At 34.4% G+C, this 26,983-nt stretch overlaps 3 protein-coding genes across 3 annotated transcripts; 2 read left to right on the top strand and 1 right to left on the bottom strand.

Moving 5' to 3' along the window:
• Positions 1-620: 620 nt before the first annotated feature.
• On the top strand, positions 621-5,842 carry LOC145115891 (Got1/Sft2-like vescicle transport protein family). Its single transcript, XM_079052250.1, has 6 exons — positions 621-905; positions 1,919-1,972; positions 2,508-2,581; positions 5,264-5,381; positions 5,486-5,544; positions 5,638-5,842. The coding sequence occupies exons 1-6, from the start codon at positions 765-767 to the stop codon at positions 5,726-5,728; spliced, it is 537 nt and encodes a 178-aa protein (XP_078908376.1). The 5' UTR covers positions 621-764; the 3' UTR covers positions 5,729-5,842.
• A 3,483-nt stretch (positions 5,843-9,325) lies between these two features.
• Positions 9,326-14,755, bottom strand: LOC145115224 (S3 self-incompatibility locus-linked pollen protein). Its single transcript, XM_079051470.1, has 14 exons — positions 14,406-14,755; positions 13,741-13,803; positions 13,211-13,627; positions 13,053-13,134; positions 12,807-12,868; positions 12,134-12,228; positions 11,241-11,320; positions 11,054-11,137; positions 10,808-10,924; positions 10,618-10,703; positions 10,413-10,519; positions 10,193-10,284; positions 10,034-10,110; positions 9,326-9,955 (listed from the first exon to the last, which is right to left on the bottom strand). The coding sequence occupies exons 1-14, from the start codon at positions 14,556-14,558 to the stop codon at positions 9,503-9,505; spliced, it is 1,968 nt and encodes a 655-aa protein (XP_078907596.1). The 5' UTR covers positions 14,559-14,755; the 3' UTR covers positions 9,326-9,502.
• Positions 14,756-16,187: 1,432 nt separating this feature from the next.
• Positions 16,188-17,310, top strand: LOC145112406 (uncharacterized). Its single transcript, XM_079048571.1, has 3 exons — positions 16,188-16,688; positions 16,765-17,234; positions 17,304-17,310. Exons 1-3 carry the CDS (start codon positions 16,188-16,190, stop codon positions 17,308-17,310), a joined length of 978 nt encoding a protein of 325 aa, XP_078904697.1.
• Positions 17,311-26,983: the final 9,673 nt, after the last annotated feature.

A 26,983-nucleotide genomic window follows, 5' to 3' on the forward strand; every position in this document is an offset into this window, starting at 1 on the left:
AAATACGAAACACAATTCCAATAATAAATTCCGGAACAAAATTTTGGAATGTTCATCGTATTCTGGAGGACTTCATATTATTCTGGACATGTTTTTTGGATTCCAAACTATTGAAAATGATGTTTTTTGGTGATAATTTTTTATGTAGCATATGTATATTCCTACATATAAACTTCTATGGTCTTTAAACCAAAAATTTCTAAGGAAAAATAATATTACCTATGTAACTACATAAATTATACAGGTTTTAACGTATAATCTAAATTATAAGCATATAATTATAAAAACAGTGGAAACTTACATTTAAAAAATGCATCTCATCACCGCTATCAAAGTACATTTTAAGTTTTAGGGGTGCTCGGAATGCTTTGTAGGGTAATCCGAAATGAAGGGAAATACAGAACGACTAAAATTGTATATATAGGGGACCATATTTTCGGGTCGGATCATCACCCATAAATGTTCCGAATACAAAATCGGGTCCATAATGACCTATTATTACAGACCAAGTGGTCATTTAAAAAAAATTATTATTACTATTGAAATAAGATTAAAAAGTGGTTATTTATTCAATTTCCTTTGGTTATTTTTGTTAAGTACTACCTATGAATAAGTGTTTACTAAGCATAATTTATCCTAACGGAGACAATATACATAAAGTCATAAACTCCCTGTTGTTCGATTTCTAACGAGGTGGGGGTATCGGAGAGTACCAGTAGTAGCAGTAAAGCAGAAGATTAAGGGCAAACCAAATCAAAATCAAAATGGAGAAGATGAGCCAGGCTATGGAGAAGGTCAGGATGCTCGTCGGAATCGAAGTCGAAGATAATCAACAAGCCGATGAAGAGTCATCTTTCGCATTCATGGATGACTTCAATCGCAACTGTACTTTGTCCACTAAACAGGTCAGTGTTTTTCTTCTGAATATATATTTCTTTCGTGCTTAGGTCGCCCGTTGTTCGTTTCACATGCATTTGCATTGCCGAATTTCCCAATTAGGGATTCATAGAAATCAAATTTAGGTATTCAAGATCGGAAAATGCTACATGAAGTAATTCGGCTTCATGAAAATGTAGATCTGTGGTGGCTAGTTGTATTTGTTGCATATTTGACTCTCATTTCTACATATCGCCATAATATTTTTGATAGCTATGTTGAACTGTACACGAAAATATAATGGTAAAATGATTTTCTAAAAGGAAAACCTTTTAGGTCGAATAGAGATATCAGATGTAGTTTAATGTTCTAAGTGGATGTTGAGTTTGTATGCAAAACGTTTAGGATTCAACCTTCACATACAATACAAGACCTGCTAATGCTGTATTAATTAGATGATTACAGGGTACTAAAACTGAATAAAGAGTCTCTTGTCTGTATATGTCTCATCATTTGGTGAAACAAAGAATCTATTAAAAAACAAGTTTGGGAAGATCTGGAATAATCCATTCAGATCATATTGATTAAGTAACTATCTATACTTGGAGATATCAGTGGTCATATAGGTGGAGATATTAGAAATTAGAGGCTTTGAAAGAGTTCATGGAGGTTTGAGTTTTGGGGATTAGAACCAAGAAAGAGAAGAAATCTTGACTTTTGAAGAAAACTTATTGACACTGATTGCAATCATTTGTTTGGTTTGATGTCTCTAAGTGACACAAGAAAACAGATACTTGTTTATGTCAACTATTTGTTTGGTTTTGTACCATGGCTTATGATGCAAATTATTTTTCAAATCTTGTATGTGGATTTCTTAGATTCTGATGAATTGGATATAATTATAAATATATCTGTTTGCAGTTATCTTTGATTTTCTGTTTTACTTATACCTTGTGTAATGTTTAATATTATTGTTAGCTTTTTTGAGTCACACCACCTATATTCCTTAAATATTGACTTGGTTTCTACTCTTTCTAAACAGAGACTTTATGGTTTTGCCATATGCTTGGTTGCTGGTTTGACTTGTACACTTATGGTAAGTTTTAAAGTCAATATGTTTATTATAGCATCCTACTTTCAGAAAGATTTTTTATGTTCATCTTTATGGCCTTGTGATCATTGGAGATTGACAGATTGTATAAAGTCAACTGTTAATTACAGTAACTTACTTTCATGTATTTGTTTATTTTTAGCATCCTACTTTTATTTCTTTCTATTAAAGCATTACACTTTAAAAAAACTTTACCCAATTATAGCAATGTCATCAAAAAACAAAGCAATTTTTATAAACAAGTTCAATCTCGTAATAAAATTGATATTGAAAGTACAATGTTATAATTGAGTAGATTTTTCAAAGTATAATGTCTTAATTAGAATTTTTTTTTTTTGGAAATCACAGTACTTTTAAGAGAAAGAAATGAAAGCAGGTTTGCTAGAATCAACAAATAAATGAAAATATGTTTGCTATTTCTTGCATTTAGCCCTATTTTCTATTAAGGTTTTACTTTTGGTTTATTTTTGCACACTATATTGTTAACATGAATGTTTTATTATATATATATTTTTTGCAGTCAATGCTAGTTTTCTTTAATCCCATAAAGTTTGGCATAGCATTCACCTTTGGAAATTTGCTTTCACTTGGCAGGTTTGTATTAAGATCATATGCAATGCATCATGTTTAAATCAATTTCAAGAGTAAATTACATTTTTGTCCCTATGCATACTTATATTGCCAAAAAAAATAGACAAAATTTCACAATTGATCCCTGTGGTTTACAAAATATCGCACTTTGAGGACTTCCTAGCAAAAAGTCACGCGACTGGTCCCTGTGGTTTGTAAAATTACATGAAAGGTCCCCCTGCCGTTAAATCTAACTTTTCAGCAGTTAGATTTTAATGGAAAAGACTATTTTGCCCTTGTACCAATATTGCAATACACTACAAACCTCAAGGACCATTCGTGTAATTTTATAAATTTGAAATTTTTATGTGTATATATAAATTATAAATTTCGCATTTTGTATTTATATAAATTATAAATATAAATTTTATATATAAGTATATATATAATTTCAACAATCTGATAAATTTTTTTTTTCTTTTTGACATTTTGTTTTTTATTTTTATTTTATAGTTTTAGTTATTTATGGTTTTTTGTTATATTTTTATTTATTTTGAATCAAGTAAATAAACTTAAATTCGATAAACCATGTCGAAATTATTTTTTCTTTAATTTTTCTTATTTGTGAATTGAAGCGTTAATGTTTTTTTTTATTTTTTTTAATTTTATGCCGTTACTGTTCATGTTTTTTTGGATGCTCCATAGTTAATATCGTTAGCAACTTTAAGTTTGCATTTATCATTATCATTATTTGACCTTTTGTTTTCTATTTTTGTTATAATTTTAATTATTTATTATTCTTCTATTGTTTTTATTTATTTTGATTCAAGTAATGAAAAATAGAAAAACAAAAAACAAAAACTCAAACACCAAATTCTAATATATTAATACATTTTACATTTTCATCTTTTTTTGGTTTTTTTGTATTTTTTTAAATTTTTTTCATATTATTTTTTAATTATTTCCTATTTTTATTTTTTAATTATTTCCTATTTTTATTTTTTTCGTTGTTTCGTTTTATTTTTCATCAACTTGATAACTGTTTTTTGACCTTTTCCAAAAAGTGTAAAATGTATGAATATATTAGAGTATATTACAATTTTGGTGTTTGAGTTTTTTTGGTTTTTTATAATTTTGGTTATTTATGGTTTTTGTAACTTTTTTTATTTTGATTCGCGTAAATAAAATAGTTATATTTACAAATATAAATAAAGAAAATAAACATAACTTTTTTATTTACACAAATCAAAATAAAAAAAAGTTATGAAAACCATTAATAACCAAAATTAATAAAAAAATGCGAAAAAAACCAAAAAATATGAAAAGTGTAAAATGTATTAATATATTAGAGTATTTTACAACTTTGGGGTTTGAGTTTTTGTTTTTTTGTTTTTCTATTTTTCATTAATTGAATCAAAATAAATATATATATATATATATATATATATATATATATATATATATAAAACAACAAAAGGTGAAATAATGATAATGATAAATGCAAACATAAAGTTGCTAACGATATTAACTATAGAACATCAAAGTAAAATAAATAAATTGATAAATAAAATAAACCGTAACAACAAAAAATTTTAAAAAAAAAAACATTAACGTTTCATTTCATAATTAAGAAAAAAAAGGTTTCGATATGGTTTATCGAACTTAAGTTTATTTACTTGAATCAAAATAAATAAAAACATAAAAAAACCATAAATAACTAAAATTATAAAATAAAAATAGAAAATAAAATGTCAAAAAGAAAAAAAAATTATCAAGTTGTTGAAAATATATATATATATATATATATATATATATATATATATACATATATATAAAATTTATATTTATAATTTATATATATACGGAATTTATATTTATAATTTATACATACATAAAATTTCAAATTTATAAAATTACACGAATGGTCCTTGAGGTTTGTAGTGTATTGCAATATTGGTACAAGGGCAAAATAGTATTTTCCATTAAAATCTAACAGCTGAAAAGTTAGATTTAACAGCAGGAGGACCTTTCATGTAATTTTACAAACCACAGGGACCAGTCGCGTGACTTTTTGCTAGGAAGTCCTCAAAGTGCGATATTTTGTAAACCACAGGGACCAATTGTGAAATTTTGTCAAAAAAATATTTCTCCCTTTGCTTTTCTAGGTCCTTAATTAGCAAACATTACCAATTTATTCTAAATCATCTTTTTTAACTAACTAAATCTAGTAAGCTCAAAGATTACAACAAGAGTAAATTGCAAAATTGGTCCCTGTGGTATCCCAAAAAGTGCAGTTTGAGCCCTTTTCTTTTAGACGCAGTTAACTCGAGGGACCAAATGTGCATGTAAGTTTCAATTTTTGATTGACCATGCGAATGAAAAAAAATGGTCTCAAACTGCACTTTTGAGCATACCAAAGGGACCAATTTTGCAATTTACTCTTACAACAATAATTTATTACCTAAATAAGATAAATATACAACACCAAATCCAACACATTTTATACAAAGTTGTGACTAAATAATGTTTAAAATGTGTAGTTATGAAGTTGTCTTTGCCCCATAAGTTGAATTCTTGAACATATTACAAAAACTTACTACATTGAACTATTATAATAATAATTGTAAAAAAGAAAAAAAAAATAGTTGAGTAGCTAAATCAATAAAATTATGTTTATATATGCTAAACTTTTTTATTGTATGACAGCACAGGGTTCTTAATAGGCCCTAAACGGCAAGTCAACATGATGCTTGACCCTGTGCGAATTTACGCAACTGCCCTCTATATTGCAAGTATACTGCTTGCCTTGTTATGTGCTCTCTATGTAAGTTACTTTTCCATTTTTACCCTTGAACAATTATATCTCCCTTTTTTTTTTTTTTTGCTTTAGAAACACTCCTCTCTTATCCCATCTCCCACTGATTACAGGTTCATAACAAGCTGTTGACACTGATTGCAATCATCTTAGAATTTGGTGCTCTCATTTGGTATGTCATAAATTTTATTTTTCTTTTTTATTGTTATTAAATAGTCACTGTCAAAATTTAATTTGTTTGTTTATTTTTCCATATGATGAACAGGTATAGCATGAGCTATATTCCTTTTGCTCGGGCGATGGTCACAAAAATCATGGTGGCTTGTTTTGATACTGAGTTGAGTGAAATGACTTAAATACCCCTCTTGTTTGTATATGAGAATACGGATTGGAGATTGCGGCATATACTATTAATCAGACATTGTAACAATTAACAAATGCACTTTTTTTACCTTCTGTTCTTTGAGGAATTCTTTGTCCATTTATGTTTCCAAAATTTCCATAGGGATTGTCGTTGACCGGGCTTTGACCTGACAAGAGGTTTTTTTCAACATGACTGGACAAGTTTTGTAGGGTTATATTCGATGATGAGGATGATGATACAAAGGGCATTTAAGTCTTTTTAAACAAACAAGAGATCCAGAGAGCAAGTCTTTGGCCCACCTTTTTAGGTGAGACAAAAAAAAATGCAGTTTTTGTCTTATTGACATCAGACCTGATCTCAATCCACTTGTACCCAAACACAATATAATTTTTCATGCTCATGTTTGGAGAAGGAAACAAATGGATCCTAAACAGGAATGGGGGTTATGGAATTAAATTACTTTCCTTTGATACAAAGAAATAAAAAAACAATGAAAGACATTTGTGGTCCATAAAGAATTAACCTTCTTCTATGGTTGCATCAACAAGACTTTTTAATAGTTTTTTTTTGGTAGAAGGTGTGCAATTATGAGAATAGAATACACATGTGGAGTTAATGGGCCAAAAAGTGTCTTGTGGTTGTGGGTGGTTGTTGGTAAGTCGATCAAGTAAGATTAATTAACATTGGGAATTGGGGTACAACTTTTTTTTGGGAATTGGGGTACAACTGGGAATGGATTTAGTGGGCATGATAATGATTTATGCTTTCAGTTTTTGAACCTTTTGTACACATTTGATTGGCCATCTTTGTAAGACACCCACATGTATATGTCGTTGACATTTTTGAACATGGGTGGTGTTCATGGGAGTTTTAAATTTTCAATGGATGAAACACTCAATAGTTAAATAGTACATGGTCAAACTTTTTTTTATTATTAGGCTGTGGAGAGTGGTCACATCCAAACCACCGAAAAAATATTGTCACCTCTATGTCACATCAGCTTCACCATCAACCCACTAGACAATGGAAATGGTTACCACTCCACATCATTTATATTTTTATTTTTTAAATTTTAAAACATTAGATTAAATAAAACCATTATTATAAACTTAAGTAATCATTTTACTAATTACAAAATCAAATAAACATATTATTAGTTTTTGAAATTAAATAAACATAATTATATATAGTTAAGGGTTTAACTTAATTCAAATAAAAGTGAAAGGTATAATAGGATGAAATGACAGAATATCAGGGACCACATTTGTAACTTCAATTAAAACATATATAATGTCCACCGGGTTGTCTTCTTCACCCCACTTCTGTAAAACGGGTACGTCCCTTTCTTTTTCTTTTTCTTTTTCTTTTTTCTACTTCGATGGATTAAAAGGAAAAATCAACCAAATTAAGGGTCAAAAAAGAAGCAACCAATAGGAAGCTCCGTCTTCATTGAGATCAATCCCGATATGTGCATCGGACGATTGACTATGTGTCGTTTCAGACGTTTTGGTTCTTTTAGACGAACCACCCGTAAAGATTTGAGAAGATGCCACATCTTGCCACTTTTTTGACATTTTTACAATGTTCCAAACATGTAAAAATTTAAATGGCGCCCCTTTTTGTTCCCGATACATTTCAAGAGTTTTTTGCAAAATGGTTTCGTCGTTTGCACTACTTTGTCATTGTCGTTTGACACTCGAAAACAACCAGTTGAACTCCGTCACGACTTTGTTAACATTTCGCTACTTAGAATAAACTTGGTCTTTTTTCCGGTAATTACCAAGATTCATCTCGTTCAGAAAACCGGCGCGTGATTTTTCGGAAGAAAGTTGGACAATCATGGTTGTTTCCAACCACAGGATCTTCAGAAACATCAACCCAAGCACGCGCTTAAGTCTTTTCTTCGGGGGATGTCCATTGCTTTGGAGGCGCCCTTCCACTTTTTTTTGTTGTTGTGGTTGATTCTCTTCCGGCTCAGATTCTGTTTCCGGGACGACTTCGGGTTCCGCTTCGGTTTGGTGGTTCATTGGGGACTCGGGAAGATCATCAAATGGATTGAACTCATGCATCATTTCGGATGAGAAGTTCATTTGTGGTTGATTTTGAAACTGGAGTTGTCTTTGAAATTGTGGTTGGTTTTGAAATTGAGGTTGATTTTGGTATTGCGCTTGATTTTGGTATTGAGGTTGATTTTGGGCTTGAAATGGGTAGTAAACACCACCTAAATGAATATTCGGTGGAGAATAAATAGGCCGATCGCGTTGGTTTTGGATGAATGTTGGTGAAGAAGGAGAGATGTTTGGGTTTTGAGTGTTTCGTTTGGTATTTTTTGAGCTTTTGGGTTGGAGGAGGAAGCCATTTTTTTCTAAAAAAATTGAATGGTTTTAGTGATAATTTTAAGGTTGTGAAGTGAGGTAAAAAATGTGTAAGAGTGGTATGTATTTAAAGTAAAAAAATGATTTTTTTGAATTTTTTTTTTTTGAAAAAACGGTCAAATTTGACCAGCCATTTTCGTATCCCAATACATCTCCAATGTCTCTCTCCTCGGTGAATAGTAGCCGAGTTGCCGAGCCGAGATCGGCAAGCCGAGGGGTCGGTCCGGTGTTTGCCGAGCTCGCCGATGTCCTAACCGAGTCCACACCGTCCAGCCTTATAAATTGTTTATTCATTTTTCTATCATAGTAATCTCCTTTTAAATCTATGTGTTATTCACTGACATTTCATTTAATAGATATTAGAAAATAACCCACTTTTCTGAATGTTATGTAAATGACCATAAAGTTTGAAATGCTGGAATCTCCAGACTCAGATAATTTTTTCGAACTACTTTTCAATGTTAGTTGAGTTTGAAAATATCATCTTTTTTTGTCTTGTTTTGTTATTTTTACAGTGAGATGCTCTAACATTTTTACTTCAAGTCGGTACATAGATCTAATACATAAAAACAAAAAAATACTACTGGAAATCTGAAAACTCGTATGAGGATTTTGATTTATCCCCGTCAATCTAAGCTTATTTCTGAAGAACGTTCATTTGAATAGAGTGGATGAGTGATGTGTTTAAGATATCTTGCCATGCGAATTTGGTTATCAAACATTCCGTCTCTTTTGAGTTCTTTTTTTTTGTTTGTTTAATCTACTTGTTTTCAATTTGTTGATCATCTGTTTCTCTGATGAAATTGTCAGCATGTCTTCCTTCAACCTCTACATCATGGTCCTTTCACAGCAGCTTTCATTTCTTCAGGCAACCTCTAGTAGACTGGCAGACCAGAGGAATATATGAAGAAAAAAGCTCTGTAATATATGAAGAAAGAGTTGAAGATTTACATGTCATTCCATGATTAGAAGACTTTCCAACTCGTATGGTTGAAGAGGTACCCATGTTGAAAATGAGTTTCGGTAAAGGAGTTGAAAATTCGCAAAATTTTAATCTTTGTTGTCATCTGTACATTTGCTAAAAGTAGGAATATTTTGTAATAATGTGGTAAATAACCAATTATTTATAATTAAGACAACATTGAACATGCTATAAACAAATCTACCCATTACATCGCTATGTAACATGCTACCTATTTGTATCAATCATCCCATTCCACAAATAAACCGAAAACCATACGATAACTACTTTCTGTACACATGGATACAAAAACTTTTATATGAAATCATTTAGTTTAGTCAGAGCCACCATCATCACTAGTATACAAAATATCAACAACGCATATATATCATACAATACACATGCATACATACATCAACACATTTCAAATTCATTGAGAAGAAGTCTGAGTTGCCCTGTTTTCTTGCCTCGGGGCATCCGCATACGTTTGTCCTTGTCCTTGATCTCTCATATCTCTAAACATCGAAAGAAACGAATTCAAACTCTCAGAAGACGCGCCTCCCAAGATCCACAACAACATCGAACTGAACGAATTCATTGTTCCCGGGTTTCCACCACCATCCGCCGCCGGAATTGGTGGTTGGGTTTCTTGATTTTCCGGCGGCAGCGGTTGGGCTGCGGGGTTTTCCGGCGGTCCGTTTGTTTGAACTGGCGGTGGAGCGGGTTGACCGCCTCGTGGCGGATTTGGTGTTACGTTTCTTAATGGGTTTAATCGGGTGATGTGGAGAGTTGAGGCGAGGATTGTGGAGGAGGTGATGTGGAAGTCTGGTTGTTGTTGGAATTGTGATCGTCTGTTTTGCATAAATCTTTGTAAAGCTGGAACCTATGAAATAAGGGTTAAATGCAAGAAATAGCAACCTACTTTTATTGATTTTTTAAAGTAATATCAATATGTTCTCACTTCAAATCTGTTCCAGAAGTAGAGGATGAGGTGTTGCATAAATGCAGCAGTTGTTGAAAGGGCCAAATAGGAAAATCCTGAAAATTTCATTTTACAATGTTATAATAAAAAATTTGTAAAAAGATTTAGATTTGATAAGTAGTAATAAAAAGGACCAACCATGGGTATAGGAGAAGAAATAGATATGAAACACCAGAAAATACAACAAAAAGAAGCGTGGAAAGAACTTCATTGATATTGGCGTACGAACACTGCGAATAAAAAAATTATATATATATATATAAATCAATCATTTTGAAAGTTGAATGTTGTAATAGGGAGAAATGGAAGTAGGATGCAAAAGACGTGAATGCCCTCGTCCTCATCATCAAAAATTAACCTGATAAGAGTGAAGAGTTCACAAAGCCAGACAAGAATCAACACCATGAAAGCCAAAAGCTGGTCATCGTAAAACTCAAAAAGAAAAAACAAGATCCCAATCATTATCTGCATATACACAAACACAAAATGGAAACTAATCCATGTTAGATTTTATATCACAATTTTTTTTTAAAAAAAAATATATATACATATACAAAACTTACAGGTACAAAAACTAGAGATTCAATCACATGAACAAAAATCAACTGAAAAGTCGGGAGACGATGTCGCGCATGGTGTTGGAGCTGCACTATAAACAGAGAAAAACATAAACAAATTACATTAAATAATTATCTTTTTTGTTTGGTTATTATATTTAAAATAAATAAATAATTAAAAGATAGAAGAACAAACCTGTGAACTTGAGCATGCGTGTTTGTGTCTCTCTTAAAGTAAATGAAACCGACATTGTTGTGGTGAAGAAGACAAAGAGTGACATCATAAGCACACCACACTTGGTAGCAAAATAGTCTGCAGCAGGATATAGGTCCAAATTAGAAGGGTAGTCTTGTCTTTTTCTCTTTTGTAATCACTAATCAGTAGTTCAAGATTCAAAGTGGGTTTTTGTTGGTTGGTGATTAAAGGGCAAAAGTGGCAAACCTCCAAATCTGGCTGACCCTTCTGGTTGCTCATGTGCATATGTAAGATTGTAGAATTCTTTTGTCTGGTAATTATACAAGTAGCCTGCATCAGATTTTTCAAAAACATTTTTTTAAAAATAAAGGGCAAATTGCACCCAATGCATATAATTATAACTTATTAATTCAAGCCAAAAACTTTTTTATACCTTGACCCGGAGAATTCAGTAAGCTGTTCATCAAAATAGTGTCATATCCTACAAGTCTATTTATCAGAAGCTGCTGCCACCTGGAAAATATAAGATATGAAAATAACAATTATAAATGTACTTTGCTTTATTTGTGTATTATAGCATCCTACTATCATTTCTTTCTATTCCAGCATCAAACTTTCAGGTTTTTCATATTAGGGCACTTTGTCATGAAAATTTTATCTAATATAACATTCTACTTTCAATTTCTTTTTTTTAATACAAATAGGGGGTGTTTGGTTTTGTGTTTTAAAAATGACTTATTGAGTGTTTGGGACTTGGGTAATGAAAATAGCTTTTCAAAATGACTTTTCCCCACCTCTAATAAGGAGTTTTCAAGAAGTCACTCCCTCCTAACTTCTTGAAACTCCTTATGACTTTTTGAAGATAAAAAGACCATAATACCATTAATGAACCTCACACTCTCTTTTCCTTCCCTTCTCTCTTTTCCTCCCCTTTTTGGTCATTTTACATCTATAAGTAGTTTTGCCAAACACACAAAAAAAAAAGTGCTTATAACTTCTAGCTTTTCGCCGCCATATAAGCTAATTAATTTTTAAAAGAATTCATTTTGCTACCACATAAGCTAATAAGAACTCTTACCAAAAAGTGCTTTTTTGTATTGAAACACAAACCCATAATACTTTGAAAAACCTACTCAATTATAGCAGGGAAAATTGTTTTGTATTTGTTTATTTGGATAACATTGCGATATATTGGTAGATTTTTCAAAGTGCAATGATGTAATAGGAAAGAGTTGATGTAAGATATTATACTACAATAAACAAATAAATGAAAGTACATTGCTATTTCTTGAATTTACAAAACTTAGAGATGAAATTGAAAAGTACCTGTTCCCAAAGCAGGAGTCCCGGGCTGAAATGCTAATGTTGACAGTTCGGATGTTATGTTGAGCTTTGGCTTTTTCAGGGAGCAGAAAGTAACCCTACAAAAACAATCACTCAAGACTTTATATTGAGTTGGAAAAAGATACTCCCTCTTTTCCAGAAAAGGAGTTATATTAATTAATTACTAAGCTGGTGTTTTGTATGATGGATTCTCAAAGGAATGGAATGGTTAATTCCACTGGAATGAAATTAGTTTTGTTTTGGCTGATGGAATGGAGTAAACCATTCTTGAAAGAATATACTTCCTACCATTTTGTTAATTTTCTTTCATTAGCCATTGGGTATTGTTTTTCATTCCACCATGGAGTGGAATGAGAAATTTATGCAACTTTTAAAAAGATCTTAAGGATTTTATTATAATCTTATTTGGGTTTTAATGAGCTTGAACTTTTAACTTACTGTAAATTAAATCATATAGATTTCATTCCTACAAGCCAACAAACATAACCATGGAATGTGATGACTCATTCCATTGCCTCATTTATTCCATTACTCTGTCTATTCCATTCCATTCCATCCAACCAAATAGACCCTAAATATTTTTATCTCTAAATAATTAATGGATGAACAAATAAGAACAAGAAAGAAAAGGAACAATCTATGAGGCCTCTCTTACCTTTTCCATTGTATACAAATAAGTTGGTTCAAATGCGTTGCTTCTTGTTTCAAGCCACTGCACTAAATCATCAAAAATACTTGCAATGAGAATGAAACAAATAGCTCTAAAACCAATTATTGTCCATTTATCTTCTAACATCTGCTTTCAAACTTCAAATATCACATGATGTATAAATGCATACAACAACTTTGACTTCCTAGAAGGCACAAAGAAAAGTCAAAAGCATATAAGTAGATGATTTACCTGCCAATGAATTAAGCTTGTCCAGATGAAGTATACGAAGATATTTATAGATATCAATATGTAAATGGATCCCAGCAATGTCCTGCATTTTTTTAAGTTCAAAATTAGCAGATAAGAAGAAAAGAAAATCTTCCTACCCCTTTTTAAGTTTCACTCACCCATATACTTCCCAGAATTCGAGTCGAATGTCTCCAAAAAAACGATAACCTTCCATGCCATTTCCTAAGAACACGAAATATTGCAGCTTTCAGTGATTCTTTAGCTGACATAAGGAACCTGCTACGAGACTCATCTTTCTTAGGTTTCCGGAAGGTATCTTCAACATTATCAGTGTTAGTAGAAGTCTCAGATTGTGATTCAAGAAGTTCATTATCAGATTTCCAGAATTTTAGAGGCGATTTCCCACTCCTGCTGCTTGAACTAACCCATGTTGACCAAAACTGTGCATCCTCAAAGGTTGATTTGTCAACATTTTTCTCTGCAACTTTCAGATCATTACTTTCAGTTTCTTTGTCAAGAATATTCTTTGAATCATACCCAGATTCACTTTGTGACCATAAGCCAGCACTGGTAATCTGCACAAACAAGGAGAAGAGAACAACATTCGATGGTTTATATGGAGCAGGATTCTGTGTAAAGATATAAACAATTTTGAAACATGATATCTTCTAATATTGCTAATGTAAACCTTAATTTGGATAAGTTGGGCTTCAGTAGTTGCAACTCCAGTAAGTTCACTTGAACACCCAGGCTACACGACATGGAATCCAGTTAGAAGAATAGACAAAAAATTATATAAAGCAAGCAATTTTCTAGAAAGTATAAGAGTTTTGTAAAATCAGATAATTCGTTGATTGGAGCTAAGGATATTTAGGTATTTTTACATTTAGCCCAATAAGCAATTTTCTTGAAGCCACTTACCAGACTCTCCAAATCATAGAATCATAATCACAATTAATCTTGGCTAAACACTCAAACTACATAACCCAAACACCCCCTAAGTGATCTTTCCATAATTATAGTGTACTTATGTTATCTCTCTGACTCTCTCCAACTGAAATAGTATAACATAATTGATACATCTTTCACTAACCTAAATTGGGAACAGACTCAACGAAAGTGCAGTTACTCTTAGCAAACACCCTTGTTTTCGGATAACAGGCTACCAATTCATGTCCATCGGATTCAACCATATGACCTCTTCAGTAAAACTAGAGCGTCCGAAATTGGAAAGTGCAACTAAAGTAACACAATCGATATGACTCGGAAATTGAAGAAATTACATGAAACTAAACTCAAATACGAAATGTTTGAAAAGGACAAGACAACACAAAGTCTAGTTTAATCGAATACCTGTTGGACGTAATTGGCATGCATAACAACCAGAATACAGAAGAGAGTGATGGCTATGAAGAGATATATGTACTCGAGAGAAGCTCGTATTCTTGGTGTGAGGACATGTGAGAATCGTTCTTGAACCCTGATGAAAGTCTGCTCAGGATCCATGGGAGTGATGGATGGATGGATGGATCGATTGAACCCTAGCGGTTGAAGTTGGAGCTGAAGGTGAAGGTGTCTTACATCGAAAGGGAAACCACTGCCGTGAAAACTCGAAGCTCGATCACATCCATATTCAGAAGAAGAAAGAGAGAATCGAACGGGAAATGTATAAATGGAATAATAGATGGATGGGGACACAAATTAAAATACCTTTTCTTGTTGTTTGCGCCTCCGAGATAAGACCATTTGGATTTGCATCAACGCCCGGAGTCTATCAAACCATTTCTTGTTATTTTTTGAATTTGATAAAATTTCTTAAGATAAATTACATTTATGTTTTAGGGTAAATGTCATTGTAGCCCTATGAAGTTTCACCTTTTGGTTTAAATGGTCCCTTTCGTTTTTTTTTTTTTTTTTGCATTTAAGGGGTATAAAGTCTAGTTTTACCGATTTTTAAAGCCATTATATAGAAAGTCAAGGGGTCAGCCGGTTAAACTAATCCTAGTCAGGAGGTAAGAAGCCATACGTCATTTAAAAGATTGCCAACTTGCTATTTCCGTTGCCACGTCAATAAATGACATTTTGACCTATTTAACCCTTTTGTAAATGACATATTGACTCATTGTTATCTTCTTCCCCTTTCTTCTTATTTTACTGTTTCTCTCCAAATCGCTGCTATGTCGGTGTTTATGAAGGTCGATCTTCATTTTGCTGGCTTTTTTACTAGGTACCCCGCAATAAGTTACTCAGATGGAGCGGAGCAACGCTTTGAAGATGTCGATTTTACAGGAATGGACTTGAAGGAATTTCTACCGTTTATTAAAAGATTCGCAAACGAGGAATGTGTGAATGTGTACTTTTGCATGCCCGATATAGAATTTCCTGATGGATTGAGGATAATAGCCATCGAGAAAGACTACCAGGATTTTATTGAAGTAGGGTACAACAGTGGATGTGTAATCCAAGTATACATGGATCATCTTGGTGTCAATGTTCATCAATGGATAGTGGATGACCAAGCGGAAGTATGCAGTCCTGAAGACAAGCACTCGGGTGTAGGGGGAATAATTAGGAGTTACATAGCATGGGAGATTTTTCAGAACGACATTGAGGACTTGCAAGGTAATGTACATGATGACCATGGACATGTTGATTCCATTCCTATGAATAAGACCATAAATGATGTTTTTTTTTAGCAAGCTATGCCCCAAGGTGCAGTCAATCCCATCAAGTCCTCCTCATGAGGACGATTATTTTCGTATAGACGACAATGAAACAATTGTTGAGGAAGTAACAACTTATAATGAGAATGTTAACTGGAAAAAACAAAAACCTGTCCTAGGTATGAGATTTGAAAGTCCAAAACAGTTAAAACATATGTTATGTAATTATGTTGTTGCTAATGGCTATCAGTTGTGCTACAAGAAAAATGATAGTAAGAGACTTTTAGTGAAATGTTTTTATGGACAGTGTAAGTTTAGACTTTAGGCCTCATGGATGAGTGAAGAACAATCTTTCCAAATTAAGTCACTCATAGATGAGCACAATAGTGCAAGAAATTTCAAATTGGGATCAATTGTTACCTATGCTTGGATTGGCAGCCACTTTACAACTGAGTTCTTAAATAAGAAAAAAATGAGTGTTAGAATGCTTAAGGAAGAGGTGAAACAAACTTTTGGAATAGATGTGAGTATGGGACAGTGTAGGAGAGCAAAGAAACATGCCATTGAGCTAATTGAAGGCACACTTGTTGAGCATTATTCAAAGCTTTGGTCTTATGGTGAAGAGATAAGAAGATCAAACCCTGGATCAACTGTGAAGATTGGTGTCAATAGTATGCCTGATGGGAAGACTTATTTTAGTAACTTTTACGTATGTTTTGAGGGACTAAAGCAAGGATGGAGAGGTAGTTGCAGAAGAGTAATAAATCTGGATGGGTGTTTCTTGAAAGGCTTATGTACTGGAGAGTTAATATGTGCAGTTGGAAGGGATGCTAATAATCATACATTTCCAATTGCATGGGCAGTTGTTTGTGTGGAAAACAAAGAGAATTGGAAATGGTTTTTGGAGAATTTAAGGGATGGTCTAGGAATGGAAAATGGTTTTGGTATTACTTTGATGTCAGATCAACATAAGGTATGTTTAGTACCATATCCTATCATTTTAATCTAAATGTAGTTGCTTGTTTTAATAATTTCCCTTTATGGTGTAGGGTTTGTTGGAGGTTGTGAAAGACATTTTGCCTACTGCAGAACATAGGCAATGTGCAAGGCATATTGTAGCCAACTTTCGGAAAAGATTCAGTGGAGTACATTATGAGCGGATGTTTTGGAGGGCAGGCAAAGCATCTACTGAGCCTTTGTTTAATGAAGCAATGAAAGAAATCCAACTCCTAAACCCTGCAGCCTTTGAATATCTTATGGAGAAGAACCCTAAATCATGGTGCAGAGCTTTCTTTCAGGAAGGTAGGATGTGTGATGCAGTAGAAAATGGATTGTCTGAAAGTTTTAACAATGTCATCAGAGATGCAAGGAAAAAACCAATCATCACAATGTTAGAGGAAATTAGATTGTATGTTATGGAAAGGCAGTTTAATTTGAGCAGCAAAGGTAGTTCATGGCCTGATTTTAAACCATGTCCAGCAATTACAACCTTACTTAATCAACTAAAAAAAGCTCAAAGGTAAATATAATGTAATAAGTTTACTTTGATTACTATAAACATACATTAACTTCCAACCAATGTTTGTAGATACTGACAGGTTCTACCAACTGGTTTAAACCAGTTCGAGACAAGAAACTTGGTTGAGGCTTACGTGGTGGATTTAGACAAGAAGACATGCTCCTGTAGAGTGTGGCAACTAAATGGCTATGACTGTGTGCATTCAGTTGCAACCATTTCCTTTCTTAATAGGGATGTTGGAAGTTATGTGGATACAATGTGTGACATCCCCATTTTCACGGCTAGAAAAGACCGATTTTGTTTATGCTTTATAAAAAATCAGAGTACTTCTTTTGATAAAAAAATGTTGCGGAATTTGTTCCCAGTAAAACATGATAAATACGTTATCAAAGCATTTTTGAATAAATGTATTTTTTATTCATTTTAAAACATTTGGGATGTCATTGTCAATACAGAAACATAAGCATAAAGAGAACTTACATTCATTTACACTAGTGATCTACATCTCTTTAATCTCTCAGTGTAATGTAACTTCACATCGACACCTGTGATACAAATAAACTTGAGTGGGTCAGGTTGGGAAACCTGGTGAGTACATAGGGTTTTCAACCCACAATAATATAATTATTATGTTTAATCGTCAAACAATTAACTCAATTACCCATCCCCATTATCTCCGTTATTCTTAAGGGTCTACCCTAAGAATCATCTATCTTGAATTCGTTCATTCCGAAGTCCATCGCTTCCAGGGTTCATATGACAGGCACTAAGTCCATAGCTGCCAATGCTCGTTCGTAAAGCACTAATTCCATAGCTGCTAAATTTCATTCATCGGGTACTAAATCCATAGCTACCAGTGTTTATCTAATAGGTACTAAATCCATAGCTACCAACGTTTATCTAACAGGTACTAAGTCCATAGCTACCGACGTTTATCCAATAGGCACTAAGTCCATAGCTGCCGATGTTATTTATTAGGCACTAAGTCTATAGCTGCCAATGTTCACTCATATCATCTTTCATATCTCATCATTCATCTACCCATGTTTTACCCAACATATTCGTAGATATAAAATACATATACAGTTTAAATTATTTAAAACATGTATAAAATCGTTCATCCATCATAGATAGCAAGTATACAGGTTATATGCACACATAGCACGTAATTTATATAAAATACTTCATATCTATGTGTAAGATGAAAGTAACTATGCACTCACCTGGAAAGGTGGTGATTCCGAACTCAGACAGCGCTTCGCTTCTTAAAAAAAATAATTTCCTTCGACGAAACCTAGTATTATTACCACTAGAGTTTAGTCTATTATTCGCCGAGACTAATTAATAGTCTAGCTATTATTACTATTATATAAGCGTTAAACAATACTTATATAACCCATAATAATAGCCCAAGTACTTATTATAAGTTCCTAATAACGTTACTATAATTAAATAAAAGTATATTAAAAATAGCGTAGGCGTAGCTCACTTACAGCGGGTTTTATAGAAAACCGGGCTTTGCTTGGAGCAGCGTTCCCGAGCCGAAAATCTCTTCTTCTCGGAGCCGTCGAGCACTCCGGGGCTTCCGCCTCGTGCTAGGGAGGTTCCCTAGGCTTTTTGGGGGGTTTCGGGGCTAGAGAGAGGTTCTAGAGAGAGAGTAAAGAGAAGAAAAAAATGAGAAAAGTGTGAAGAAAATGAGGGTGGGAGAGGTTCTATTTATAGGGTGAAAAATGGCTGAACTTGGTGCCACATGTCACCATCTAGTGGCAAGACTTGGGGAGAAAGTAATGGCCAAGATTGTGCCACATCACCCATTTTCGCACAGCACACTTCCGACTTCTAAAATCCATAACTTTCACACACGACCTCCGTTTTTTACGTTCTTTATATCCACACGTAGGTAAAAATAAGATCTACAACTTTCATTTTGACTCCATCGGCTAATTCTCGACCGATCTTAAATTTAACAGTACGAGGAGATTATACTGTTAAAAGTTCGCGTAAAATTCATAACTTCTACATACGGACTCTGTTTTCGTCTGTCTTTTTACCGTTGAGTTCCTATTAATGAGATCTTCAATTCTCATTTAGATCGCGTAGGCCAAAAACCGCTCGATCTAAAATTCGAGTTTCGGGTTGTGCACTGCTAAGCCAAATCTTAGAAAATTCATAACTTCCTCATACGAAGTCAGATTTGGGCGTTCTTTTTTTGTATGTTCTCAGTTTAACGTATACTACAACTTTTTTTAGATTTCTAAGGCTAAAAATTCCTCCATCATAAATTCACTATTTACGCCTCCCGTTGTCGTGCCGGTTTTGCCGTAAAACTTCGACAGACCATAACTTCTTCGTTATAACTCGGATTTCAACGTTCTTTATATGTATGGAACCCTTGAGACGTATTCTACAACTTGGTTAAGATTATTTATTCTAAATAATCTTTTGTCAAAAAGTCGTTTTCGACCCCTATTATCTCTAAATTGACTAGCCCGGATCTGCGGGCGTTACACAATGTACTTTGGAGCAGTTTACAAGAACACGTATAAGTATCCAATGCATGGGATGAATGGAAGCAATATGTGACCATGTACTAACTATAGTCCACCACTACCACCATTGAGGAGAAAAATGCCAGGCAGACCAAAAGTGAATAGAAGAAAGGACCCAACTAAAAAGACTACAAGGCACACGGTCGCAAAGGTTGGCAAAAAATTGTATGCATTGTGTGTAGAGAAGTTGGACATAACAAAGCTACATGTCCTAAAGTTGACAAGCCCAAAAAACTTAAGGTCAAAAGGAGAAAGAAAGAAAATGGAGGTGAAGGAGGCAGTTGAACAAACACAAACGTAGGTGGTAATGGAGGTGAAGGATGTACTAGAACAAACACAAACGGAGGTGGTAATGGAGGTGAAAGAGGCAGTAGAACACAACCAAAAGGAAAAGAGACTACACGGAAAAGGAAATATTCTGAAAGGATTATAAAAAAGAAATTGGCAAAAAGGGTTGAAGGAAAAAATGGAGAAGGCAATACAAGTGCTAATCCACCAGATATTGATTAAGGATAATGTGTTTATTTTCTGATTAAGTAGTTGGATGTCGTTGGATTTATGTATGGATGTTTGTATGGATGTTTGTTGCATGTTTTTTTACCAAATTTGTTTGTGTCTAGTTATGTTATTTGAGATACGATGTTTGCAATCTTATGGTTATGTAATGGACGTGCATGGTTATTCTAACAACTTCATGTATTATTATATATCTATGTGGTCCCTTTTGTGGTCCACTGCACTAATTTTCAATTAAAAAACGAGCATGCAAAATAGTGATAATGTGGATGTTGTGATAATGAGCATTTTCATTAATTTCCAAGAGGAGTACACAACCAAGTGGTAAATTATTACAAAGCATCAGAAAAAAACATTAACAACCCATTACAACTTATACACTATTACGACAAAGAAAATAGCCCAACTAAGAAATACACAAATTTTCATCTTCCTAACATCGGACTTAAGCTTCTTGTTCGACCTAAGCAAAGTTGCAATCATGAAAGCCTCTCCACTTGTGCTATCAACTTCATCAACCCAACAAATAAACCCTTTTCGTGGATCCTGAAATTATATATTTGTGAGTAACAAACGAATTGTGCAGAAAACCCTTTTAAAATCTAGGGCTAAAGTTTAAGGAAACTTGCAATCATTTTTTACCTTTTTGGGGCAAGCATAAAAGGGTCGTCCTGGGTTGTTTCGAGTGGTTGAGGTTCGTATTATAGCCTCATACCCACAACAACATTCCACTGATTTCATGGTTCGTTCCATCTTCATACCTCCAATTTCCAACAACAGAAGAAGCAAGCAAAAACAATGATAAAATGGTAACGGATCTATCTATGTGAGTGGTATATATTGGAGACTACAATGTGAAAGGACGAAAATACCCCCAAGGTCCTCATTAACTAAGGTGATGATTTCCATTATAATAAACAGGATTACATAGTCATTTATACAAAATGCCTGCTAACACAGGACTTCATCATCCACTACCAAACGATTACACCAAAAAACGATTTCAGGAGTTACACAACGATCCACATTAACCCTAATAGACAACATTGCACATCAACACATAAAACACAGATAATCTAAATAAACACATCGAGAACAAACATCACCGAACTCACTATCAGATTAGCATGTGTATTTTCTCCATGAGAAAACCAATCGTCACCACCACAAGTGCCACCACCACAACAGTCATAGCCTGCAACTTCTTCTCGTTACAGTCTAATCGGCGCTGCACAATAAGCATTTTGACCCTTGATATCACAGAATCATCCCCCATTTCTTCCTTAATGCGATCCATCTCCACCTGTGTTTCCGCCATTCTCTCCCCACAATCACAGAATATTGTGTGAAGGTCACTGAAGTTCATCCGGTCTCGAGAATTTAAGGAAATCGAATCTGGTGACGGTGGTGGGGTAGCCATCTCGTGAATCTCGTGAAAGGGATTGTCTCGTTCTTGTCGGTATATGTTTGGCCGAAAATGGGTATAATGTTTTAGGGTTTGATTAAATAAACCATCCCTTTTATATATCTTGGGTCCACAGTGACCCTTAGTGGCCAAGCAAGTGATTCAACTCAACTCGGTGACGTGTACGACGAGTTGACTCAGAGTCGACACATTAGATTATGTGGACTATGATTTGGCTTGGAAACCTCTTAAAACAGGTCAATTGACCTTTTTAGCCGGTAAAACTAGACTTTATACCCCTTAAATGCAAAAAAAAAAAAAAAAAAAAAAAAACCATTTAAACCAAAATGTGAAACTTCATAGGGTTACAGTGACATTTACTCTATGTTTTATTAGGATAAAATATAAAAAGACCATTGTATTTTGCTAATGTTTTATTAGAATAAATTATAGAAAGACCATTGTATTTTGTTTATATTGTGATAAAACATCTTACAAATCAGCAACTTTGACATATTATGTCAGGTTTCATTATTATTTTGTTTCTATCGATATTTTAGATATTTTAGAAGTATTTCGGTATATGTTAACATACTATTTAGAGTATAAAAACTAAAAAGATCTAATTATTGTATGCATCTTCATTATTATCTTTCTAAACCTCAACTCATCATAAGTTCTTTTGCTTATAGCTATGAGATTGAAAATGATGAAAACTAATTAAGTGAAATTTGTCTGTGTTGATATGGAGTTAAAGATAAGCGGTGGACTTTTTAGACGATTAACAACCTTGGTAGAAGATTTTTTGGGTGCTAATGTTTAAGTAATTTGTTCCATTTTTTGCATTTGAATTGTAAATGTTGATTTTTAATTAAGTTAGTTTGTTTACGTTAATGATGCTACCAAAACTTGCAACTATTTCGAATATATTTCATCATTTGTAGCCAAATGATTGGTACAAAACAACATCTTCTGAAAAACAAATGAAGTTTAAAAACAACAACCTTATAAAACAACAAATGGAGTAAAATTTATGATGGTGTTGCTGCTTATGTTTAGTTTATACATGTTTCTTTAATGTTGACCATAGTTGTGATTATAGTGTTCGTGGATTCATGTATATGTTTTAGCTTAAAAATCAATGAAAGATTCCTTTGATGTGTTCTATTTCATTATTGATAAAAAAAATAGTATAAATAAGGGCAATACTTATGAATATGAATACAACAATATTCATATGAACATATCATGGAAACCAAAATACATATATATCACCAGTCTATTATATGAAAACCATTACTAAGTATACATATGCACATTCAATATGGACACCAACATCTATACATTAATATGTCAACTAAGCATCTGTTGGGTTTCAATTTGGTCATAATAAGATAAGATTACAAATAACATGTGGAATCTAGTGGTGGGATACGACTAACTATATGTACACTTTGGAAAATGTTGGCTTTTACATCTACGACCCCGACTCTATTGACTATATGTACAATTCCTAGATATTTATCACTAACAAAATGTATGGTGAATATAGTTTGGCACGTCATACTTACTTTTGTATGTTCAATGTTTTTTGTGATAAGTATAAGGCATTGATCAAATTAAAATTCTCTTTTACTCGACAATTTTTCTCAATCGAGAGTAAGCGTTTAGATAAGTGTCAATACATTGAAGCATGGGCATGTGTATTGGTCCAGTCTTATTCATTGAGAGGGACTATGAAACATTTTTATTCTATAAAAGGGACAAAATTCCCTTCACTACTAATTATCTCAATAAAAGATTCCCCTTTATACACAAGCATGTCCCTTATAGCCCATATGTTTCAAAAAAAAGATGAAACATATTAAGGAATATTGTTATTCATATTAAGATTAAAAATGTATCGGGTCTTAAGATGATATTTTGTAGTTGATAAATAATCATTTTTTTCATTATTCCATGAAGTAATTTGGTGATAGGTCTTGGCTTGCATCGTGCTCCTAGCAAATGTTAATGAATTTAGCTGACTTATTCATATTTATTTAATTTAACGGATATCAACCATATTGTAACATCCCAAAAATCATGACAAAATTTCATTTTTCAAACCATATCAAAATCAATAAATTATTCAAAACATAGTTTCCAAAAGTCATAATCATAACCAGAGTATCCCAAACTCATAGGTTAAACGAATATCAAGAGAGATGTGCACAATCACGCATTCGCCTTGCACCTATCCTCAGATGTACCTGAAATCATAAAATCAAACTGTAAGCCATAGCTTAGTGAGTTCCCCCAAAATACCCCACATAATATTAACAAGTACAATACATGCAAATAGGGTTTGTTGGCCCATGACCTCAACCCAACCGTCCAGAGTTTGTTGGCTTACAGCCTCAACTCAACCATCCCGAGTTTGTTGGTTTACCACACAAAGCAGTACCACCTCAACCCACCCATCCAGGGTTTGTTGGCCTCCCACCTCAACCCATCTACCAATATGTCGACATATGCTACAGATAAACAATAATCAGCAAGTACAGGTAAACATACAATTCTGCCAATGTAACAGGTTACTATAGCATAGCAACATCCTAAATACTAGGATACATAACACAACCTAGTAGGCCGACATTGGTGCCTTCGCCCCATGAGTACAGTGAGGAAAACTAACCTCAAAGTTTGAAGGGTGGCTGAACCGATCACTGCTCCCAATACTGTTTCTACAGGTTACCTATACAACACACAGGGACCAAGCCTCAATATACTACTCCAAAATACCCCAAATGACCTAAAGTCAAACTTTTTCAAAGTCAAATTCAACATCCCACAATGCCAACTATCAAGCCTCACGTCGTGACCAACCCATGGTCACGTCGTGAGAGTCCACTCGTTCTGATTCCAACTGTAACATCCTGTTTCGGATCGTTTGGGGTTTAGGGTTCGTGGGCTGCAACCCGGGCATGAGGAAGTTTGGGGTTGTGACGAGTTGCTAGAAGCGTAGGGCTTCTCGCCACCTTTCTGTGGATATAAGGTTTGTTGGAAACGAACTTATAACGAAGAAGTTTATGATAGTTTGAAGTCTTGGCAAGTTTAGTCCTTATTGAGAAATGGGTGGCAATTGAGTACGCGGGGCGTAAGTATGTGTACGCTTAGCGTACTCATGTGCGTCGCAGAAACGCGAAGACCACCTAGTACGCTGGGCATACTAGGCAGAGAGTGTAAACCCTAATATTTTGAGGTGACCCTATTTAAGGAACATGATGGCCTCATTTTCAGCCACCATTTCCAGCCTCCAACTCCTCTCAAAATCCTAATCTCATTTCCATGGCTTGTGTGAGTGTGGTGGCTCATTTGAGTGTTTTTGGTGAAGCTCTTGGTGAATAAGGAGTCTTGAAAGAGGATAGCTTGTGCTTCTAGCTTGTAGATCTGAGTTCTACCCTTGTTGGTGCATCTTCCAGAGGTATCAAGTTCGAAACTTGCTCATTGTTGTGCTAGTTCTTGTTTTGGGTCCATTTTAGGGTTTTATGTCCCAAGATTGGAACTTTATGAGTTTGGTGAACTCCAGAGCAAATCTCATGTCCTTTTAAGTGTATTGGGTTGCCTTGATCCATAAAAATGAGAACTTGGTCGTCTAAGATCCCTTCATGTTTGTGTTAAGAGTATTTAAGAGAGTCTTAATGGTTATTTTTAGAGATTGGGTCCCATTAAGACATGCAAACTGATAAATTCGCCAACTTTATCAGTTAGGAACTTGTGATGAAGCTTCCCTGAGGATTGGATGCTTTGGGCTGAAGTGATTAAGACAAAAAGAGAAATTTTTGGACCTGAGCTGTACGCCCTGCGTACTGGTCTAAGTTCCCTGATCAGGATTCGCGTGTACACCGAGCGTACCAGGGAGGTACGCCCCACATAGTCTCGTTGTCGGATTGTTGCTTTTTGGGCTTCGCATCTTTGGGCCATTTTGATTGGACTTTCTGTTTCGGCCTCTGGGCCATCTGAGATTATGATTGGGCTAAGAGAAGCCCTGGGCCTGGGGTAAGGCCCATATGGGGGGTTGGGCCCAATTAAGAAATGGGCAATTAGTGGGCCTTTTATGGATCTCTTGGTTGGGCCTTGGTGGGCCCATTGGGTTTGGGTCATTGTGAGTCTAATGGGGTGGGGGCCATCTTCGGTGCAAAGTGTTGGGGTGTAGCCTTGCATAGATTTTGATTATAGTGTTGGGTTGTTTTGACCAGTCCAGGAGCCAGTGTACATTAGCAGCGGCGGTGTAGGATTTCTCACGTAGCGGTTGAGGTGAGTCTTCTCACTATACTTACCTGAGTGGTAATACTGTGTGACCAGAGGGTCTTATGTGAGTTATTGACCGGAGGGTCTTGTTTGAGTTATTAACCGGAGGATCTTATGTGCCTATTCTGAGTTATTTGATATCATGCATTTTATCTTTGTGATTTATGTTGTATATTATTTTATGCCATATTGAGTTAGGACCGGAGGGTCCAAACCGAGTTGTGAGACCGGAGGGTCTTCACCTAGACACTAGACTGGAGGGTCCAAACCGAGCCGTGATACCGGAGGGTTCTCACCGAGACACTGGACTGGAGGGTCCAACCCGAGCCGTGAGACCGAAGGGTCATCACTGAGACACATGATCGGAGGGTTCTTATAGAGATATAGCCATGAGAGGCTACTTATTTGTGTGTGGTATGTTGGGGAACTCACTAAGCTTCATGCTTACAATGTTCATGTAAAATGTGTTTCAGGTACATCTCAGGATCGCGGGAAGGCGCCGACATTGTACACACCAGCTAATTGATTTGTGTTTTGAGGATTCTGGGTTAATTGACAAACAATTTTATGTCTTGTGTTTGAAACAAATTATAAATTGGGTTTGAGAAATGTTAGATTGTGTTTCTTGTGGAAAAAAGTGAAAAATTTATTTGAAAATTTAGGGCGTTACAAGTTGGTATCAGAGCCTTGGTTTGAGGGATTCGGATGTACCCTCAGGTATGTCTGGACTCAAACTGAGGATTTGAGGAATTTTTTTAAAAAGAAATGATTTTCTAAACGAGCAAAATATTTAAGGGGAAACGAGATGAAGCAGTGTGTACAATCAGCCAGAGCCCAAACGGTGATTTCCCAGAATACCCTTACTTGTTTTATTATGAGATGAGATACTTATGAGATATTAGAGTTGCATGTTAGATGGTAGGTTAAGTATTTCAGGAATTTAGAGTTAGAGTTCCCTGATTCATGATGCCTTAGCCTAGGAGGAT

This window comes from Lactuca virosa, chromosome 5 (assembly GCF_052849685.1).
Source record: "Lactuca virosa cultivar CGN04683 chromosome 5, Lactuca_virosa_CGN04683_v6, whole genome shotgun sequence".
Classification (NCBI taxonomy): Eukaryota; Viridiplantae; Streptophyta; class Magnoliopsida; order Asterales; family Asteraceae; genus Lactuca; species Lactuca virosa.

What these genes read in the sequence shown, in the direction of transcription:
- LOC145115224 (XM_079051470.1), bottom strand. Translation starts at nt 14,558, where the DNA reads ATGGATCCTGAGCAGACTTTCATCAGGGTTCAAGAACGATTCTCACAT. An exon ending in GAACTCTTCACTCTTATCAG is followed by an intron (nt 10,285 to 10,412) that starts GTTAATTTTTGA and finishes TTTTATTCGCAG; the next exon opens with TGTTCGTACGCCAATATCAA. An exon ending in TTTCTTCTCCTATACCCATG is followed by an intron (nt 10,111 to 10,192) that starts GTTGGTCCTTTT and finishes TGAAATTTTCAG; the next exon opens with GATTTTCCTATTTGGCCCTT.
- LOC145115891 (XM_079052250.1), top strand. Translation starts at nt 765, where the DNA reads ATGGAGAAGATGAGCCAGGCTATGGAGAAGGTCAGGATGCTCGTCGGA. An exon ending in GTTTGACTTGTACACTTATG is followed by an intron (nt 1,973 to 2,507) that starts GTAAGTTTTAAA and finishes TATTTTTTGCAG; the next exon opens with TCAATGCTAGTTTTCTTTAA. An exon ending in CCTTGTTATGTGCTCTCTAT is followed by an intron (nt 5,382 to 5,485) that starts GTAAGTTACTTT and finishes CACTGATTACAG; the next exon opens with GTTCATAACAAGCTGTTGAC.
- LOC145112406 (XM_079048571.1), top strand. Translation starts at nt 16,188, where the DNA reads ATGAGTGTTAGAATGCTTAAGGAAGAGGTGAAACAAACTTTTGGAATA. An exon ending in TGATGTCAGATCAACATAAG is followed by an intron (nt 16,689 to 16,764) that starts GTATGTTTAGTA and finishes TTTATGGTGTAG; the next exon opens with GGTTTGTTGGAGGTTGTGAA.